The 17,922-nt window shown below is 40.9% G+C and overlaps 1 protein-coding gene and 1 long non-coding RNA gene across 2 annotated transcripts; both read right to left on the minus strand.

Moving 5' to 3' along the window:
- Positions 1-1,311: 1,311 nt before the first annotated feature.
- Positions 1,312-12,392, minus strand: LOC115372652 ((E2-independent) E3 ubiquitin-conjugating enzyme FATS). Its single transcript, XM_030070713.1, has 6 exons — positions 11,407-12,392; positions 8,177-8,355; positions 6,719-6,899; positions 5,044-5,107; positions 4,408-4,507; positions 1,312-2,023 (listed from the first exon to the last, which is right to left on the minus strand). Exons 1-6 carry the CDS (start codon positions 12,050-12,052, stop codon positions 1,994-1,996), a joined length of 1,200 nt encoding a protein of 399 aa, XP_029926573.1. The 5' UTR covers positions 12,053-12,392; the 3' UTR covers positions 1,312-1,993.
- Positions 12,393-12,394: 2 nt separating this feature from the next.
- On the minus strand, positions 12,395-17,497 carry LOC115372653 (uncharacterized). The gene is made up of 3 exons (XR_003929465.1): positions 17,445-17,497; positions 13,464-13,549; positions 12,395-12,529 (listed from the first exon to the last, which is right to left on the minus strand). It is a non-coding gene; the product is annotated as an uncharacterized LOC115372653 (long non-coding RNA).
- Between the last annotated feature and the right edge of the window lie 425 nt (positions 17,498-17,922).

The following is a 17,922-nucleotide window of genomic DNA, read 5'->3' on the forward strand; positions in this document are numbered from 1 at the left end:
CAAAACACTGAAATGAAAAGATTTGTATTACATATAAAAATTTGGAAGTCATGCTTAAACACTGACAAATATCTTCAAAGAGGTGAGATGATTGAAATAATCACTCATAAACTTGTGTTGTATGGTAATAATTTTTATGGAATTAAGCTGAAATTAAATTACTCCTTATTTTCTTAACTCTCTGGAAGCTCCTCAAGGAACCCTCTGGGTCCCGCACCCCACTTTGAAAGCCACCAATTTAAATATTGGCTGGGGAAAGTCTTTGTGTTGCTGTTGTAATACCCTTGAACACAGAGCAGCTGCTAGCAAGAGATTGCAAAGTTTGAAGTGTTTTAAGTGATTTTAAATGTGGCTGTCCCCTCTCTATACATAAGAACAACACAGTAAAAATCACATATGAGTCCCTAAGCCAGAGCCATGGGGATGGATTGTTCAGCAAGCATGGGTGCCAGTGAAATACTCAAACTCTATTTTCGAGTTAAGGGCATGGGGAAGCAGGCTCAGGGATCTCAGAGCATGAAGTCCAGATAATGCAGAGACAGAAATGTGACATGTAGAGACACATGATGCCTCAGAGAGAATGAGGCTGACTGACAGCAGCCCTTCTCCTCATATACAGCTCTCTGTCAGTCTGTGCTCAGCCTGTGGAACAAGCAGCCTACATGGCTGAAGAGCAACTCTCCCACGTGGATCACTCCTGTAAATTGGCTTTCCGCTAACATGGGCATCAGTTAAGTCGGAAGATATGAATAGGTAAACTGTCTCCTGCATTTTCTGCTTTGACCAACCATTCTGCTGTGGTTTTGAAACACTGAATCTTTATCTGTTGGTGCTCCAGCGCGCACCTCTCACCACAACTCAGCCACTACATTATGTATTTTAGGTATTTTCCTGAGGCCTGCGATATACAGTATGTCCTTCCTTGTGTCCTGTCTTTTCATCCCAGTGGGCTCTGTTTAAGTGCTACAGAGATGTCAGTCACTTCAACACAGGGTATATATGTATGTACGGGCTGTAGTCACAGGCTTCACCCAGAAGTCTCCTCTCTTATTACAATGTCATCTCTGGTTTGGCGGCTCCCTGACAAAGGGCCCTTTCACAGACGCTCTGTGTCTCCTGAGTTCTATTAGCTTGGAATTCCAGTGTTCCGGATGGGAGGTTCCCGAAGCCTCGAGGCAGACGTGAAGCCAACGTCGAAAAAACAAGGTCTCCCCTCTCCACTTCATAAACACCGACCAATGACAGAGCCAAGGTGCTTTGAGCGAAGCACCGAGCCTCAGCGTCTTAGAAAATAAGAGCCTCCATGCAAAATGTGTTTGGGATACTTTTATTTTGGTTTGAGATAGAGGAACACAATTTAGTGTAGAATGTTGATATTCAAGACCAGGCATCAAATCTTTAGACCTATACTGATTGAAGAAAAGAGTAAAATTACATCTGTTTTGTGTTTGATAACCAGGGCTTTATGAGGTGAAGAAAAAAAAAAAAAAACAGAATTAGATCACAGCTGTGATGCTCTCACATTTAAATGGCCAAACCCCTCTAAGTTTTCATTGTGAGTATGTAGGAGTTAGCTAGGCTGGTTGGGCTGTCTACATACAATATAGCAAGTCAGCCTCTATAGCACATGCCCTGAACATACACCAGAATACCACAGTGCAGTGCTTGGTCCACATGGTGGCTTATTTTGCCCTCAAAATAAGGCCAATATCTTAGACTATTGACAGTTAACAATCTCTTTTGCATTTCTTTGCATTGTAAACGCATTAGTATGAGAACAACAAAAGTACAACAGGAGGAGAATGATCCATCTAACAGAAGGTGAGCCTTAATAAAAAGCAATGCAAATGCACAACCATGGGAAAGACTCGCACAGAATAGCAAGCGAATGAATACAAAGTCATAATTAATATACATGGAGGGAAGGAGAAGGGCATGCTTCATTTGGAAATAATCGCTGAATGATCCCCATACACCTTTTGGTGCTTCTCATTTATCTTTGCAGGATCTGCTCCAGAAGTCTCTGCAAAATAAGAACAACAACAAAAGTCCCAATTACCCAAAAAGAAAAAAAAGCAGAGCCACAACATGCCTATCTATACACAGACCTCCTTTTCCCTCAATCTCTTATGAGCAGCTCTGCTTCAAACAGGAGCAACTCCTGCTGCTAAATTGGCTTTCACTTCCATCAGCCTTCCTCCTGTGGTGTCCCAGCCCAGGTAGGGGAAATAATGCTAGCTTGCTATCTGACCAAACAGCCTGCTATGCAATCACCCTCCTCATACAGTACCCAACAGCTGGAATCTCATTTCAACCGCCATTCAAAGCCATGCTCCCTCTCCCCGCCGCTATCAGACCCCTCTGTGAGTCTGCTGCTCATGGGCTCCACCTCTCCGTGTGTTGGAGACTTACTGACCAAAATGAGGCCTCAAAAGCACACACAACTCAATGTTTATCAATGAGGCACACGCTCCTTCCTACCAATCTCGCTATGGTTCAGGTCGGGCTAATAGTTTCATTTGAGAGGTGGCAAGTTCAGGCTGGCATCGTAACAGTCGTTCCAACGCTGTTCCCCCCGCGAAGAAATAAAATATTCTCTCAGAGAGCCATTTGATGTCATGCAATTTTTATGACTTCAGTGAGTAAAATGTTTCTGGGAGTCTATTTAGCTACGCTGTTAATTCTGTAGTGCTGGCTGTCAGTTAACCCCCTCCATGAAAAACAGATTTAGTATAGATTCAATGATGTGTCTATGTCTTCTTTTGAGGGCTGAGCCTGCTGAAAAAAAGATGTTCGCCTCAATTTTTTTTTTTTTTTGTGTTATGTCTCAATTTACCTAACATATGGAATATGAGAGATAAGGAAATCACCTTTAAATCACCTTGACGAAGGACAAGCCACCCACCCACCCTCACATAACCTGGAACCACAGTAATTGTGTAATTATCTGTGAGAGACTGGGGACATCTCTCCACATTGTTCACATCACACCTGACTGACAGTGAATCCATTGTTGTGGTTGGGTCAGAATGGGAGCGTGAGTGACGGCTCAGTGGGTGAGTCTGAATGGATCCACCTATCTGTCTGACACTGCATGTCCTAAATGTATCTCTCATTTACAACAAGCCCTTCGCTCCTGGAATACACGTAGCACTTACGGCCTACTAAGGAAGGTGTAACACATAGGCATTTTAACTAAGTACAGAATGTGTGACTTATGTGGTTTATAAAAGCTGATAAAGCCAAATCCAACATTCTTACAAAGAGAGAGACGGTCCATAAAAGGAAAAACAACCTCAATACAGTAGTAAAGGTTTTAGTTCCAGCATAAATGACCAGCAGGCCCTTGGGTGTTTTTTTGATGTGGTCATGAAAAAATAAAACACCAGTCACTGAAAAATGAGTAGGGTTCACACAAAATGAGAAGGAAATGAATACGGCCTAAGATGAATTGTGTATTTGTTTGGGAAATAATCCAGAATGACCGAGGACGATGTCTGCTTTTAAACAGTCAAATAGTGACCTCTGCTGGACAAAGATCAAACCACGTTTCGTTTCATGATTGTGAGGCATCCTTAAAGAGATTTACACACAAACTGTGCATAAAATTACATCGTTTTGATACCATTCAGTGCTGTTAGCTCCAACAAAAATCAAATAAAACAAAACAACCAAAGCATGCAGTAATTTAATGCACAGATATGCTGCAATAGTTTCTGTAAATTCAGTGTATTTGTTCTTATCAACTGCCATAATTAAAAGCTGACCTGCATCAGTGTGATATAGTGTAAGTTAAAGTGAGTGTTAAGTAAGATATTCACTGATATTTTCTTGCCAAAAAGGTAAAATCTAAAGTAAATGTAATATTGCTGAACATCCCTGAAAAGAAAGGAAAAGAAAGTCTCAAAGCGGCCCAACAGTTATTAGAAAAAACATAAAATGCTAAAAAGGAAAAAAAAAAAAAAAAAAAACACCCTACCTGACTGCAGCCCCCCTCCTGAGTGACTAAAATATCTCAATGCACTTGCAAAAGACTCATTATTTAACACTTCTTGTAAGAAATTTTTCCATGAGCCTGATGATTGGAATGATGCTGGAAACAGCTAAAGCAGTTATAAGAGTTAGAAATAGAATTTTATATTTGGATTTTTCTTTTATTTGTTTGTTTGTGATGTGAAATGTTTTATTCATGTTTTCTTCTCTATTAATAGAGGCAGAATCACAGTTTTGAGGTGATATTTTAGTGTGGAATAATAAGCAACCAAATAATAGTCAAAAAGAAGTAAACTTCTTCATTATTCAGACGTTTGTGCTTTCATACAAATCTTCCAGCAGCCACTCAGTCCTTGTAATCTTTTGAACTGATTGTTGGACCAATAAAAAATGTCCCAGCAGCAGCAGCTCTACCTTTTTAAAGAGCTCGGCCCGCAATCTGTTAGTTTGTGATACAGCCCTCTTTTTCTCCTCCTCCTTCTTCTTTGTCACCTCAGGCAGCTTGTTGTAAATCCTGCAGACACAAAAGGCAAATTCAGGCAGTCTAAGGGAAGTGGGGAATATGGTATTAGCAGTCCAAGGGTGGCTGGCACATGCCAAGGAATTGGCATACTAGTGACAAGGTTTTTATCTAGTGGGACCACAGCCGGCAAAAACCTGGATCCACTGATAAACAAGTATCACACAGACTCCTTTTTCACTCCCACAACAACAGCCAATTTGTTAAGAGATCCTCCAAGTCAGATAGTGTCGTTTTGGAGAAAAAATTACAATGGGCACCCATCACCTGATCAGGTGTGCCTTTTCAGATAAGGCAAGGAATAAAGGAGGCGATAAGACATACAGAGGGTAGCTCATATCTACTGTCAAGACAGACGTTTGGATGTCAAACATTCTTTGTATCTTTACAGTGGATGCATGTCCGAATGTGTGTTGTGTTACCTCACATGCATGACAGATACAACAGGCGAGCATTATGGACTGTACTGAACATGAAACAAAGACAGAGGAGAGAGTGAGAGTGACGTGGTCTGACACGGGTCTGCTCACCGTCTGGACCTCAGCTGCATCTCTTTGCCTGATATAGACCTCTCTCTAGGCTTGAAAAGGTTATCTAGGACACACACACACACACACACACACACACACGCACGAACACACACACGCACATGGACACACACACAAAAAAAAATACACATAAGAATTAAAAATAAGAATTAAAATGTAAATGAATCATGAATATGCAAATGAACGCAGAGGGCTGTGTGTGATCTCTGTTTGTCACATACTGGTGCACCCACATGTGTGAAAATTCTCTCTCTCTCTCACACACACACACACTTTTATGTCTCTCTCGCAGTAGCAGTGGAGGGGCTTGCCAGACTGCTGTTGCTTTGGTCAACAGTATCAAGGCTGTTCGCGCTTAATTAGACTTCAGACTCCAGTCTGAGGCGTCAGCATCATTCCGGGTAACCACTGTGGCCCTGAGGTAAAATTCCATGACTTTTCCACAACTTTCCATAACCAATCTGGACTGCCTCCGTGAGCTAAGATTATTATTATGTTTTGGTTTGATAATGTTATTTTTCTAAGGGGCTGAACACTCTGCATTTGGGTTTCTTGAGGAGAAAACGAAAAACAACTTCTGATATAGTTCATGTACGAAAATAAATTCTGGTTATTCATATTTTTCATATATCTATCTGCAAAATTCCCCGATTTCCCCTCAAGAATGTCAAATTCCCTGTCTTACCTTGTCTGGAATACACATCCAACATATATTCCAGGTATTCCATAACCAGCGGGAGAGCTGATGAAGAATCATGCATATGCTACTTCTTTTTTTTTTTTTTTTACTTGTTTATGACAAGTTGCCATCACATCATCTCAGTGCTGCAGAATTATGGAAGTTTTCAGTTTTATTTCCTGAATAAACACTTATCAAAAGTAGAGTATGTTATCCCACTAGTTTTGGGATATTTGGCTTTTTGTACAGAATTCAAGAATATCTTTCAAAATCAATATATTAAAAAAAATAAAATAAAATACACATTCACAGCAGATCAGTAGACGATAGAAGCTTTTGGTTATTACCACTGAGTATTCACTCAGTGGTAATGGGGTTTAGATTAAACACTTTAACTGATCTGCAATACTAGATAATGACCAGCAGAGAGCAAAGTTGGATAAATGCCACTATAGGAAGAGGAGAACAAGTAAAATCTCTCTCTCTCTTGCCAGCCAGCTGAGGATTTAAGAAGCTGTTTGACAGATGAATCAGCTCATGGTTCCAAGAATAGTAGACATGATGCAATATTACATAACCACGTGTCCCTTATTTAATTCCCTATTAATTTACACTAATATATTGGATTTCACCCTGGCTTTTCCATGGGGAAGGTAGAAGATCTACACGCAGGCTGAAAGCTACAGCCTGGTGAGGGTGGCAGTGGCCTTGAAACTGGAGGAGACCTCAGCTGGACATTCAGGGTTGGCCTTGACAAATGGACTGACTGCTGGAGAGACCAGCTGATTTAGAACTGTATGCATGTGTGTGTTGTGATGCAGAGCCATATATTTCTGAAATAAACTCCACTGCACAGAAAGATGGAATTGTATTATACCTCCAAGATTAGATGTGCTTTTTTTTTTTTTTTTTGGGGGGGGGGGGGGGGGGGGGGGGGGGGGGGGGGGGTTATTCATGCAGCTATTCTGCTGTACTCACCACTGAGTGGATCTGGAGTAGTGCAGTTCCTCCTTCGTTCGCCTCTGTCTTCCCCAAGGCCTTGCACCAGGTCTGGGTTGGGGTCTTGCAGTGCTCTCCTCCTCCTCGCCCTCTGCTCCAGCCTCCTCACTCGACCCTGGGACCGGCTGATAAAGTCTGGCCTGAAGAGCTCCAAAGCCTCCTGGGGTGGGAAGAAGGATATGGAAGCTGCTTGTTGGTGGGAAGAATACAACTCTTAAACACTAATCCTGTAGGAAGAAAAAAAGGTCTTCATTGGGTTTGAATCTATTCTGAAAATATCCTTAATCTATTCTTTAACCTTGGCAAATCCTCTTCACAGCCTTGTAATAGCTAGGAGGTGTAGGCAACATGGTAATATTATGCTCAGCTTTACTAGGGATAAAGGTAAGGGAGCTTTACTCACTGGGGGAATCTGAATCCTTCAGAAAGCTTCATAAACCTAATTTTACATTGGATCTTTGCTTCTCAGAAAGTGGAAATAAAACCTGTTAACGTTAACTGGATAGAGAAAAATATATATAAAAAAACATATTTTGTTCGAAATAAGCAATGTAAGGATTTTGGCCTCAAGTGGACCAAAGAAAACTGAAGTTTGAAAGGAAACTGTTTTATTATTAAGGATTTTATTTTCCCATCTACCCACTCTAGTTGGCAGAGGATGAAAGCAAAAATCTCTCCAAGTTTAAAAATCCCTGCTCAAGAGACGGTATTGTTGTGGCCATGATGTTTATTCCAATAACAACCAAAAGCAGGTTCTTTGTGGGGGAAACTGTGCTACTTAAAATACCAACGTACAGTCGATGAATGTATAACCAACAAAACAATCTGCAATTTGAATAATGATTAAAGGCTTCACATAGCCACCCTGTACATCTGACCTAGTCGATCTTTGTATGGTTGTTCTGTATTTAATATCTAAGACAGTTTTGATCATTTCATGGTAATTTCTTGGCTCAGTTCATAACAGTTATTTCAGCTGTATTGACATAATTGACTGTATTCATATCCTCAGTGGCTCTAATGATCCTTTGACGGTTCTTAGGTCCAACAGAGAATCACATGGCAGTGAAGTGGTTTGCATTTGAGGCTAAAGTTACTACTGATGTCTTATGTTCTTGTTTTGATTGACCAGTTTGATTGTGCTATTGATTATTGTTCTCATATTGCTGTCAAAATATTAGTTATTTTCTCAATAGTTTCAGAAACAATGCATTGTCGCCGTATGTGCATTTTCTATTATATAACAAAATTCTTCAAAATAGTACCCACTATATAAATTGGGTACAGCACCAAATGTGGACTCCCTTGTCTTAACATATTTCCAAAAAGATAACCAATTAGCAATGATTATAAAAATAAAAGAAAGAAAGAAAGAAAGAAAGACGGAAAGAAAGAAAGAAAGAAAGAAAGAAAAACTTTCAGCAAGTTGGGTCCTACTTTGAGACTGAGAGTCTTGGATGTGCCATCCTGAGATTCAGCCATCAGGCGGGAATGATAGTAGCATGTCTTGTGCTTATACAAAGCTGGGACTTTGTGAGCCTCTCTGGAAGAACTGCGCTCTTGTTGTTCAACTTTCTTGTCACTCCACGCTTGCCTCTGACATGTTCTGGAGTCCACTTGGAGAGATACAGAAAGGTGTGAAATAATTATGAAGTTGAATTTGTCAAGTCAAGTTTAAAAAACAGCTCCTTTAGAGAAAATATGCTGAGATTGTTGATACCAACACGTTAGGCGGCAAGGTGGCATAGGGTTAAGTGTTGGTCAGACGTTGGAGAGGGGCGGTGGTGGTGGGCAGCAAGGTTTCTTTTAACCAAACCTTATGCATCCCTGTCCCAGGAGGCTGCACAATGAGCCTCTGGACTTAGCCAGTGAATAGGGCACACAATGCCAAAACCTGAAAAAGCCTGTATAGACTGTTGGAGACTGCCCTGAAAAGGAGGCAATAAATGGAAGTAGAAGTGTGCTTATGTGGTTTGTCTGTGATTGGGTTTGTTTATGTGGTTTGTTTATTATGTGGTGCTGAATAAAATGCATACAGCTCTTTCCAGTGTCCTTCCTCTCAGAGACCATTCAGTTATCGCACAGTGTTGAAATGGGATGGGGCGGGGGCCATTGACATGAAGCGAGTCTGAGAGTCCCATCTTGAATTTTATGATCTGGAGAAGTGGGAAAATGAAGAAGACCTCAAACTGACCCTACCCCCTTCCCATCATTTGCACAACTTGCAGAGGAAAAAAAACCTAGAGGCAACATGAGTGTGGCCTATGAATAATGTAAAAGATGACAGTGCATCTATCCTGCACCCGTAACCTCGTTCCTCCACCTTTTCTGAAATGTGTCTCCTCTGAATCACCAGCCATGTGGCATGCAGGTAGAGCACCATCACATGCTCTGGGAAGCACACGTAAAAAGGTTAATGCAGCAGTTCAGACTGTTAGGATAGGGTTTGTGTTTTCCTGCAGGCAATGCAGTAAAAAGTGCCTACGGAAAAGATGTAAGTTTATAAATATATCAAAGGACACAGGCAAACAGTTGTGGCACAGTATGGAAAATAAATTTGTCGCAGTGAGTGGATAGTTTAATAATTGAAAAGTGTGGTATCGCAGCTTTTTTTCTGTATGATAGCCCGTGCACCATTGCTCTTTGCTGTGACAGCTTCTGCCAATGGGGCTACTGACTGTGTGCAAAATCAAAACTGCTGTAAATGGTCTGTGGAGTCTTAAGATCAGCTTTAATATCAATAGAGGTCATTCAGTGATGCTGCCACACTATTAGCACAGATACAGGGAATAATGATCAATTGTATAATTCCACACTTACAGTATATTCCTCATTAGTGTTAGTTAGTCAGTTTACTGGTTATGATGAGAGTAAAGGTGGGTTAGGTTGGTCCGAACTGGGATCTAACCTGGGTAACAATGTCCATGATGTGCACACCCAGTGAATGCTTTCGTATTTCCTGAGTTAGAGATTGAGGGTGAAAAAGACCAGGAGACATCATGGCAGTAATATCGGGGAGAATATCTTTGTTTTGGTTAAAGGGATAGTTCAGAGATAGTTCTGGGGAATTTTACTAATACATGCTTTTGGAGTCAACCCTATTCATGAATTTGTATGCAGTTTGAAGTCATGTTAAACAGAAATATTAGTCTAACTTAGCTCAGTTGCAGCATTTTATTTCAACACATTCACTTAAATCACAATACCTTCCCTTTCTAATTACTTTTTTTTAAAACAGATGATTAATTATTGCTGTTTCATATATTCAGAACTCATCACCAGTGTGTATTGCCACACCTCGGTTGAAACAGTCAAGTTGTTCTCCCTCTCAGTTTATTCAAGTCTAATAGTAAGTGTATGTATATAAGTAGTGAGTGCAAATCCTCAGTATTGCACACAAATATTCATCAACTCAATTTTAACAAAAAAAGCGAAATGCTGTGAAAACTGTGCATGGTGCCTGTTGCTTCCCAGTGTGTTTCACTATGCTCTCCACAAACCTTGACTGTAGCTTGTTCAGCTGTGTGCCGTCCATACAGCACGCAAAGGAGCACCCTACCATGTCAAACTCAACCCAACTCATATCCTAAACGTCCATCTGCAGGACTGTTGGTGCATAGCACAGCACCTTGGTGAAATACACAAAAGAATTTGTTTTCCTTTACAAACATAAACTCGACAAGGGCTTTGGATTCAACTATAAATCATGATTTATGTCCGGGGATTGGATCAAATTATTTCACAGGTCAAATTCGGCCCGCGGGCCTTATTTTACATATGTGTTCTCTAGGCAAAGCATAGAACATATAAAAACTATATCCCCACTTGGAGCCATCCAAAATTCCCAGGCAAAAAATTATGTTTGCATATTAGCACACAAAAAAACCATTACCATGTAATGAAATGAGTAATTTGTGGAATGTAATTGCCATTAGTTACCATTATTTTAATAGTATACTATCATTGTAAGCTGCTAGCTAGCACATTAGTCACTCTAGGGAGGGTCTGCCACCCATATATGAACAGGATACTATCAAGTGGTACAGACTGAGTACTATGTTTTTCTTGAGGTCTCATAACCTTAACCTTATTGTAGCTGGAGAGCTACAGAGAGATTTAAACAGAGATTGTATTGTATTATAATTATAATTATTATAAGAATATTCTATATTATTATATCCGAATAGAGATTATATAAAAAGACACACATATGGATGCATTTTAACACCTGTGTGTCACCACTGTTAATATGTGGTAGATCAAATGACTCATGAGATGCAGATACATAAAAAACAAAGTGCTTCTTCTTCACATAAGTCTGCAGTTAACATTATTTGAGTGTGTGCATGCATCATTTTTCTCAACATTGCATGTTTGATTTGTGTGTTTGCTGCCAGGAGAACTGGGGTAGGCAAGAGGTGTGGTGGGGGGAGGGGTTCATTAACATGTATGAGGTATAAATCACAAGTTGAGAGGCCGAGAGAAAAATTAGTCTTTCCACCCTCTAAGACCACCTTGGCGACACATTCAGCTTGCTGCTACGACTTGGAAATGTGATCTTATCTACAATAGCGATGGAAAATGCGAGCGGCTGAAAGGAATATACAGATCAATTTGCATGGATACTTTAGATTTTCACTTCTGAACCAAAGAGATGAAATTCATACCTGGGCCAATATTGAAAGCACGGTGTCTGTGTCTGAAATTGCTCTGCGTAGGACAGACAGCCTCATCTGCATTCCCCTTCTGCTTGCCAGCCTCCGTGTTTGAGGGGCTTGGCCCTTTGAATGACAAAAATCCCAAAGTAGCACCATGGCAATGTGTGTCTGGATCATCAGCCCTGCTGTTAACACCATGAGCGGGTGCTATTTGCTCGACCTTGTGGCCCCATTGCTTTGATAAAGCGCCTCTGCAGTGACCCAAACCACTCTTTCGGCCATTGAATTTGTTTCTGCCTACCATGGCTGCTTTGGGTCTCCCATAACTCTCATCTGTTTTGGCTGGTTTGTTGTCCGTAGAGGATCTGTGGCAGGATGGGACGCTTAAATGAACAGACAAGGTGGACCTGTACAGAGTGGGCTGGGCTGCCCTCCTTCCTGACAGATCCACAAGGGAAATAGAGAGGGACTTGTCAAGAAACACAACCGAACTAGTGGACCTCAGAGGCACCTCAAGGTGGACACAGGAGCGGTAGGAGGGCTGTGAGGACAGGGGCAGGAATGAGTCACTTATTAAGCTCTGGTTGCTATTCCCCTCTGTGTAGCTGTGTCTGTGTTGCAGAGGTTGCACCTTCCTCTTTCCTGGTTCTCTCATTGCAAACCCATCAGCTGTGGGGTAGCTCTGTCTCAGCTCGTTTGTCCTCACTACAGTCGGATTCTGTCTGCACAGGTCCGGCTGGGAGTTGGAGAATCTCCTTGTGCACCTTGGTGTGGATAGCGCTCTTCTCTCCAGGGGCTGTGGAGGAGTTATTGCTCTCACAGGTCGGGTGGGACAGGATGGATACACAGGTCCCTGCAGGCTGGAACCTGCCTGGGGGACTTTCCTGGCTGCGATGGTAATGGAGGAATACGCTGCCTTTGGACTCTGTCCCACGACATCTGGGACACTTGCAGTCCTTAATAGGTTAGCAGCCCCTCTATAAGATATACTCTGTGCTCTCTGCGAGTCATTGGATGGCGTTGCTGCTCGGAGAGACACGGACGTACTCTCCTTCTTCCCTTGTTGCCCCCTCCACACGCCCCATGACAGGACATTCCTGTGCAGCGAAGCAGTGATATCCTTACTGGAGGCCTGTGAAAAGGGGAAGAAAGGAAATTTCATATCAGAGTTGTGTTCAAAGTGTTCCTCTGAGCCCTCCGCAAATTGAATGATTCTGTTACTGAAATGAACCATGAATAGACCACACATACAAAGGTCTTCGCTGCTCTGATGTGATTTGAGTGACTTATTATTGACTCTCCTGCTCTACTTGTTTCCTGATCTGTTGCTGTTGCCATGACAATGTGTAACTTGATGGGCAGCACTTGGAGACAAATTATCCATGGCATTTAAAATGAACATTCCAGATTAGTCAACTGAGGAAAAAAAAAAAAAAATGTAACTACCGTCCGCTCTTTTCTCGTCTCTTACTTCAATTGCCCTTACAATTTTGTGCGTATGCTCAGGCACTTTCATATATATTCATCCCCCACACTTCCATGCTTGAGACCTGGTTAACATTTTACTTCTTACAAATATTATCACTGTTAGGAAGGAAAACAACCTTCAGCTTTTGACATCCTCCTTAAGTGGCACCTATGTCTGCTTATATTCCCATGTGTCAAATGTGAAGAAACTTTTTCCCAAATACAGTTTGATCTAATGAGTAATTTAATGTTTTTGTTTGGTTATACTGTAACTTGGAGTGACACGGGAACTCAGAAGCCACTGCTCCATGAGATCTAACATCAAACATCACATGATTATGGAAGTATGAGTATGTTATTGGATACTGATACATACAGAGTTTCCTAGGTGCAAGCTGATGACAGTGATGATGATTGCGCATGTAATTATTAAGATTAACTTTCCAGCAAGCATTCGGTGAAAAGTTAAAACTTCAGCCTGCTACATCTTCCTTTTTATACACTGTTATAACAGTATTGTGTCGATTCAGTATTTTGTCAGGAACTCTCCAGGTCATATGAACTTGGTTAAACATATAAATATACAAAGAGTTGTTTACCTCATTGATGTTAGGTGTAGATCGGCTTGGGATCCTCCAACTTCGGAAACCCATTGACATGGAGCAGCTGCCTTCTATTTTTCCATCTGCAAATTCAGTCCAGAAAAAAGTATGGCGTACATTTCACAGCACTGTAACTTCTGACTTTAACTAGGCTACGAACACTATCAGACATGAAAGTCACGTCCACTTCAAAGACATGTTTCTGAAATTGAAATATAATTATCAGACTTACCTACTCATCATAAAAGTACAGCTATATTGTCACTGAAAATAGCCTCTCTGCTAACGATTCATAATTCACTTCACCTCATCATTTCATCATTTTCCCTTCCTTAGAGCCATGCTCATTCCTACCAACTACCAGATATATACAACTGTCAAGGGAACAACCTCTCTCTGTCTGTCTCTGTCTGTCTCTCTCTCTCTTTCTTTCTCTCTCTCTCTCTCACTCACCTGTGTTTTCATGTTCAGTAGTCTCTGTCTTTTTCTCAGCTCAGTTGATGATAACTCTGTTTGCCAAACATGCTTATCTATCTCACTCGCCTTGTACATTTTTAATAATTCCTAAATAACAAACATAGTTCAAATGTTTTCTCTGTTGAGAGACATGGGGAAAGCCTTATCTCCTCACTTTATTTACCACTGAATGTCATTCTGTCTTTCACACGCCAAGTATACTGTTCTCAATTTATCACTGTGATACAAGCAACAATGCAATTATTATGGTCAACAAAACTGAGCCAAAAAGAAAAAAAATACAGGCTTAAGTTATTTTTAAATAAACTTATCAGGCATGTAATGTATCCATGCTGTGTTATACACTGTCACAGCAAAGGTCTAGCAAATTGAAGTCAGGCTGTTGGCCTGTTGTAAGGTTTGCGTCAATGGCCCTGCGTGTACAATACAAGAGAAGTAATTATGTTTACCCTATGTGTTCCACTTTGAGGTGAGTCACATGGGACAGGAATGTAGGCTTGAACAAAAGCACTGAAATAGAAAATTATACATTCATACTTTCACCCCATTTTTCCTTTGATTTATTTTTGCCAAGCCAGCAAGAGGAATTGTAGGAACAACAGCAATATTTATGGGGTGTTTCTGTCTGCAAAAGAGGGGTGGATAGCAGTGGGGTTGTGTTTGTGCATGTGCGAGAGAAAGCGAGTAAGTGTGAGCAGGCACCCTGAAGGACATTATAGCTTAATGTGGGGAATAAACAAAATAGCCTCAGTCAACAGTGAAACAATGGAGAGTGGGTGGGGAGAGGCTATACAGTGGAGTCTATAACAGCAACAGTTCAACTAAAGATGGATTATTTATGATCATCAAACGGACTCCAGCTTCATATGGGATTAAATGAGAACTTCATGTCTTTACAGTTTTTGTGGGTTTGATATGTTCATGTAGGGACATGCACATGCCATATGCATATGTCATATATAAATGTTATACATCTGCAGTGAGGTGTCCATTAGTGTTAATGCATCAGTATGCAAATTTGGATTTGAATGCATGTATATGTAGAGATATGTGTGTGTGTGTGTGTGTGTGTGTGTGTGTGTGTGTGTGTGTGTGTGTGTGTATTACTGTTGTTTGGTGTGAGGGTCAGTATGGGCTGTAATTAATTCTGGGTTTCTCACATATATACATCCTACTCTCACATTCATTTATATTAAAATAACAATATACAATTGTGAGTGAAAAATATATGTTTTAGAAAGTTTAAAAACCAAAACAAAACAAATAAACAAACACAACTTGTGTACCGTATATTACAGTATAAATGTGTATAGGCACTGAATGATTTACAACCTACATGCCCCCTCATAATTGAATGAAAGAGCTAAGAAAAACTAGCCTTGTTTACAGCTTGACCATCATGTGGTTTTCTATTTATCTGGTCGGTTCTGAGATAGTTTCAGATGCCTGAAAGGTGTAAAATTTTCTCAACCTATAGATCAGCATCAAATCCATAAATTTAAGTTAAAACATTAAAATCTCCAGAATTTCACCAGGATTACAACATTTTCAAGCATACAGTATTGCTTTATAGAAAGAATAGTCTCTATCACCCCACATCTCTTCCTACTTACTTTACTATTCTATTTATGTGTATTTTAGCTCTTTTTAAAATATTATTTACTTCTTAACTTCTCTTTTTCTTCACTTTTTCTTTACCCATCCATTCTGAAATAATCTCACACTTGCAAAACTCACCCCTAAAAGGTGTGGCGGCATGACTGAAATTTCAATATAAAATATATCAAAAGATGCACTGGACTGGATGAAACAGCAATGTTACTGCAATGTCGATGCTGTTATTATTATGTGAAAATGATATAAAACACAATGTAGAGACACTACAGTGGGAAAAAAAAACATAAGGAAACACAACAGAGAACAAGCCTTCGGCAGGCCCCAACAGTAGGTCTGTGAAAGACAAAGAAAAAGAGAGGATGTGATAGAAACAGAGACAGAAGGAGAGAGAAAGATACAGAGGCTGAGCACAGTGACAGACTGTGTCTGTATGGGGTTGGCTTTGGCTGTTGCGACCATGTGCTTTACTGTTGCGTGCGTGAAACCCGGTGATTGAGTAAACCTTTGTGCGCCTGACAGTGAGCGAGGCTGTGGGACCTACAGCTGGTTAGGAAGCAGACAGGCTGTGCAGAGCTGTGGGTATGTGAGAGATAAACCCATCAGCACAGCAGCGAGTGTTGAGGCGAGACAGACTGAAGGAGCTCTTGGACAAAACGCCTGCGTTTAGAAGTGTCATAAAGCGATTACACCCTGCTGGTGTTAGTTGAGGATATTTTCATTATTTAGTAATCTTGTTATCCTGGTCTTTTCGCTGAAGCCCAGATCTCTCATTACTCTGCACCCTCTGTCCTCTGAACAACCTACCACTCAACTATGCCTTGATGAAAAGAAAATGGACCCACCACATTTGGTTGGGAATGATGATGAATTTGCTTCTCATTTGAGGAATCTGTGTTTCGCTCCACTGTCAGTCTTAACTGTGCTCTTTCTGCAAAGCTCAATGTCTCTCAGCACTCATGCACACACAAAATCAGAGACTGTATCATTTACCACAAGGAGGTAAAGGATTTTCTCACTTATATAAACTGCTGCAGTTCCATATGTGTGCCCTAATACTTTCTTCTTTGTGAGAGCAATGACAGAGAATGAGTCAAGCATGCGGTAATGGTCCAGGCTGTGGGTCACTGGAATGTCATCACATGAGCCATAATCTGTTAGATTTCTGACAGGGAGGCACAGTAGGAAAGCATACCAGAGGCCTCGAGATTTCTTTGCTCATATTAAACATTTATTCCTACGTTAACCAGCAAGGGCATGCTGCAAACACATCCATCATAACAAGTCATTTAGTCTCAGATTCAGTCAGTCAGTTTGTTTTTCTTACTGTAAAATAAGTAACATGAAAAAATACATGCTGGCCTGCAACACTGATTAACTCTGTTTCCAAAATTTCTTGAATAAGATGTCACTTTCTTGATACAAGAGTGCTGACCCGCCTTTTTCTGCCTTGTAAGTAAAGCTGCATTGGAAACAAGTGGGATTTATTGGCAGATCTTTTAAAATTTGTTTGAAGAATAACAAGACTCGATATGAGACTAAATGACTTGTTGAGATTTTTTGCTGTGCATCCGGTGAAATTTGTACAGCTTAGGAGTTATTATATTTAGGCCTAACTCTGTCAATAAAAAAGATTATGAAAAACCTTTAGGCAACCAGTGATGGCAGGAATGCATGTTAGTAGCCTATAACTGATTGTAAACATAATGCTACTTTAAGGATGAAGATGAAGATGAAGCTACATATACAGATGAATAAGGTACACATTTATAAAACTCATATCAACAGAGCAGACATCACATGCTGTGGGGTGCTATGCCTGAAACAACAGTGCACATTTTTTCAGAGTACTTACAGTTCGTTTTACTCATACTTGGTGCCTCTTACCAGGTAAAGCAGAATGCCAAGCCTGGAGCGGTCAGCTGCTATCCCTCTCTCTTCAACAGGCAGTCTCTTGTGTTCAGCAGAGGCAGCAGTGTGTTCTGTAGCCTGTGCTCGGCCAGGGGTGCGCCAGATCCAGGCTGTCACCGGGTGGCCAAGAGGCCTCTGTGGTCCTCTCTCTAACTGCAGAGGAAGCAGCCACTGCTCACTGCCAACAGGGGGTGGGGGAGCGGCGCACAACTCATCAGCAGTGTTAATATGGTTATTCAAATAATCCTGTGAGATTACATCAGACGCCTGAGAGTTAACATAAATGAAATATCCTTCGCTGTTGAAAGAAGGGCGGCTCTTGTCCTTTGTTAAACAGTGATGGCTCTGGTGGACACACTTCAGTGGATCCTGATGCTTCTCTGTTAATTTACTCTGTGCACAAGCCTCTGGTTTAGTGATGCTAGCTAAAAGACCCACTTGGGATCCCTGGAGC

Source organism: Myripristis murdjan, chromosome 15 (genome assembly GCF_902150065.1).
Source record: "Myripristis murdjan chromosome 15, fMyrMur1.1, whole genome shotgun sequence".
Taxonomy (NCBI): Eukaryota; Metazoa; Chordata; class Actinopteri; order Holocentriformes; family Holocentridae; genus Myripristis; species Myripristis murdjan.

Excerpts from the sequence above, each read along its gene's own strand:
- LOC115372652 (XM_030070713.1), bottom strand. The coding sequence starts at position 12,052 with ATGAGAGAACCAGGAAAGAGGAAGGTGCAACCTCTGCAACACAGACAC. Across the intron at positions 6,900-8,176 it reads CCAAGACTCTCAGTCTCAAA|GAGGCTTTGGAGCTCTTCAG; the intron begins GTAGGACCCAAC and ends TTCCCACCCCAG. Across the intron at positions 2,024-4,407 it reads GGGCCGAGCTCTTTAAAAAG|AGACTTCTGGAGCAGATCCT; the intron begins GTAGAGCTGCTG and ends CTTATTTTGCAG.